Source organism: Numida meleagris, unplaced genomic scaffold (genome assembly GCF_002078875.1).
Source record: "Numida meleagris isolate 19003 breed g44 Domestic line unplaced genomic scaffold, NumMel1.0 unplaced_Scaffold452, whole genome shotgun sequence".
NCBI classification, from domain to species: domain Eukaryota; kingdom Metazoa; phylum Chordata; class Aves; order Galliformes; family Numididae; genus Numida; species Numida meleagris.
This window is the reverse complement of record NW_018364668.1, coordinates 50,233-53,350: the sequence shown is the minus strand read 5'-3', so window position 1 is coordinate 53,350 and position 3,118 is coordinate 50,233. Positions and strand designations below refer to the sequence as shown.

Here is a 3,118-nt window from a genome sequence, read left to right as displayed (position 1 = left end):
AGCCGTGTCCGTCTGTCCCCGTGTCCGTCTGTCCTGATTTGCGGAATCAAACTCCATAACCCGAGATTAAGGTTCTAAAGCAGGTGTGTTTATTACGGTGCTGCGCCCACACCGGATGCGAGGGGCGTCACCGCCCCACCAAACTCGCATCACCATGGGCAGAAATGTTAGATATTTAAAAGCCAAGCTTATACATATTCAGCAGGTTTCCCGGGACCCATCTACATATCCATCATTTCCCGGGAATTCCTTTGCATACGGTCCGTCCCTCCAGCGCATGCGTTGTAGTTCCTCCTGGTGGTCGCTGGATGAAGGCTCAACGTCTTCCTCACTCTGCCCTTTTCACCCCACTGCTGCTTTGCAGAGTCACTCCGCCTTCGCTCGGTTCCTTGTACTGGTCCCTGCTGATAATGGAGTTTCGCCGAGTTCCTTTTCTTATCTTGCCTTACATTCTACTTACCCCAGCCCCATGCAATAGTTAACCCTTCGACTGTCCTCTCTAACTCACTTTGTCACACACATTGCAAGAATATCCTGTGCAAATTAAAAGGACGAAAGTCATGACGTGCCTTAGAGAGGGCCTGAAGAAGGGATTGAGGAAGGCCTGGCACCTCTCCAACCCCTACGGTGCTGTTTGTTTAACAAAGGAAGCGTCCTTCGGACACAATGGAAGAAGCTTTGGAGAAAATCACCGTATCAACGTGATAAGAAGAGTAATGAGACATCTTGGAAACAGCAGGATGGCGACCGACTGGCACAAGACACAACAAGTGTCAGAATATAATGAACAAATGTAAACCTTCGATAAGATTGTGAACCTGGAGTACCCAGCCAATGGGGAAACGGGGCAGTGNCCCCCCCCCCTCTCTGAGACACACGCGGCGGCACCGAGCGCGCCCTCACTTTGCTGCTGGCCCCACAGAGCGGTGCAGGGACACAACAGGAGGACGCGATGCTGCCGTCACAGGGACAGAGCAGCAGTGACTGCAGAGGGTCCTATAAACAGTGACTTTAATAAATGCTATTACAAAATGAAAATACAAAATGCAGCAGCTGAGCAGACACTGACTGCATCAACCCTCTGCGCAGGCCCTGTAACAGCGCCGGGAGCGACAGCACCCAGAGCCGCAGTCAGAGGGCGGCTGGGAGCGATGGCACCGCTCTGTGCCACGGTGATGGCACCGCGATGTGACACAGAGCCCACAAGGAGAGGAGAAACAGCCCCAGCCTTGGGTCCAGGCACAGGGGGTCAGCACCACGGGATCGTTCCATGGTGCTGTGACCTTGAAGGACCCTTAGAGGATCCTCCCTTTAAGGCAAAGTGCAATTATACATGCTTCCTGAGAGATGCTGAGGAGCACAGCTGGGTGGTTCCATGCAGGAACAAGTGCAGCAGTGCTGGAAAGAGGCAGATTCCAGTACACAGTGAAGGCATGGCAGTGCCCAGCAGCACTGGAACGAGCTCAGTGTGGATGGGCTCTGTCACTGTGGAAATGTCTCCTCCCTCCAGAGCACGTAGCTGTCGGCTCTGCTGCAGACCCAGTACTTCTCCGTGTGGCACAGGCCTGAGCTGATCCCGTCCCCATTCAGGTACGCACATCGGCCTCCGCCTCGCAGCAGTAACCTGAGCACGAGAGGCAGGAGAATGGGAAAACCCGATCCCAAACAGACCCTGGAACAGATCCCCCCCAGACAGACGGACGCACAGACTGACCAGTTGGTGAAGGCGCTGCCATCGGCCCATGTCCAGCGCTCGTCCCCTTCTTCCCTGTGCAGCCCAATCCAGCAGTTTGCCGGGTGCCGGTACCGCAGCATGAATTCCTGTGAGCAAAGCCAGGTGTGACTGGAGCCTGTTGGCTGGAGCACTTTCCCCCACAGCTCAGGCCCCACCTGGCTGCAAGGCGCTGCCCTTGGAGCGCTGCGATGCTGTGCTGGGAATGGCGTGGACCGAGCCCTCCCCCTGGAGCTGCGCGGCTCAGGACAGCGCCGGGTGGGTGCAGGGAGGGGGGAGATGAGGACGGGACGCTGTCCCTGCGCAGCCTGCTGCCTTCCCCAAAGGCAGCTCCTCGTGGCTTTGGCGCGAACTGGGGGCACCGGGAGCAGCTGGTGCGGCCCCACCACTGTGGGCTTCCCACCCCCGTGTTGGCACTGGGGCTCACACCGCGCTCTCACCATCTCCTGCTCGGTGTCTACGGTGGCCAGGGAAGCTCCGAGGCGCTGGCAGTGCTCCCTGCTGCTGTTCCAGGCACTCTCTGTGTCCGAAAAATAATAGCATTTCCCTTGGAAACCGACCCAGGCGTTGGGGCACACGTGGGAGAAGTCTGGGTGAGGTGAGCACGACGGATGCCGCAGCACTGACAGGGAGAGAGTTGGGCAAGTGAGAGGCAAAGAGCTGCAATCATTGTATTGTTGTTCTGAGCGTTCCCCTGCAGCAGATGTAGGGCTGGGATGCACAGACATGGGGCGATGCCCTGGGAACGGCTGCAGAGGTTGGGAAGGTGGAGCAGAACGTGGTTTAGGGCAGCGCGTGGGCGCCCCAGGAGCTGGGATCAGGGCTGTGCTTGGGGAGCAGCTCAGGGCNTTATCAGCTTAAATTGTAATTATATTGTATTATAGTGTGTTGTTTTGCATTCCGATATCTTATTTAGTAAATTAGTTTGTTTCTCCTCAGATTGTGTCCGCTGTTCTTTGCTCTCAGGGCCATCTCCTTACCCTTTTCCCCTTCTCCCTTTTCAAGGGGCGTGGGCCTGTGGATCCCCCATCCCCTTCGTCACGGAACCGGGCCGAACGCCCGTAAACCGTTGACACATGGAGAGATGGACATGGGGACAGACGGACACATGAGGACAGGAACACACGGACACGGGGACACAGATATGGGGACAGATGGACAGGGGACATGGGGACACACAGACACGGGGACAGACAGACATGGGGAGACACAGACATGGGGAGAGATGGACACAGGGACACACGGACACAGGGACAGATGGACACATGAGGGCAGGGACACAGGGACAGACGGACACGGGGACAGACGGACTCGGCTTGGCACGGCGGCACCGCGTGCCCGAGGCCGCCGGGTGGGGGAGGGGAACGGGGGAGGTGGTGGTTCTGT

The 3,118-nt window shown here is 57.3% G+C and overlaps 1 protein-coding gene across 1 annotated transcript; it reads right to left on the bottom strand.

Annotated features, from left to right (window-relative positions):
- Nucleotides 1–994: 994 nt before the first annotated feature.
- LOC110391677 (killer cell lectin-like receptor subfamily G member 2) lies at nt 995–2,354 on the bottom strand (the record flags this gene model as incomplete). Its single annotated transcript, XM_021383629.1, is given in 3 exon segments — nt 995–1,624; nt 1,715–1,821; nt 2,173–2,354. Coding segments are annotated over 3 exon segments (431 nt in total), but the record flags the coding sequence as incomplete, so codon positions are not given.
- Nucleotides 2,355–3,118: the final 764 nt, after the last annotated feature.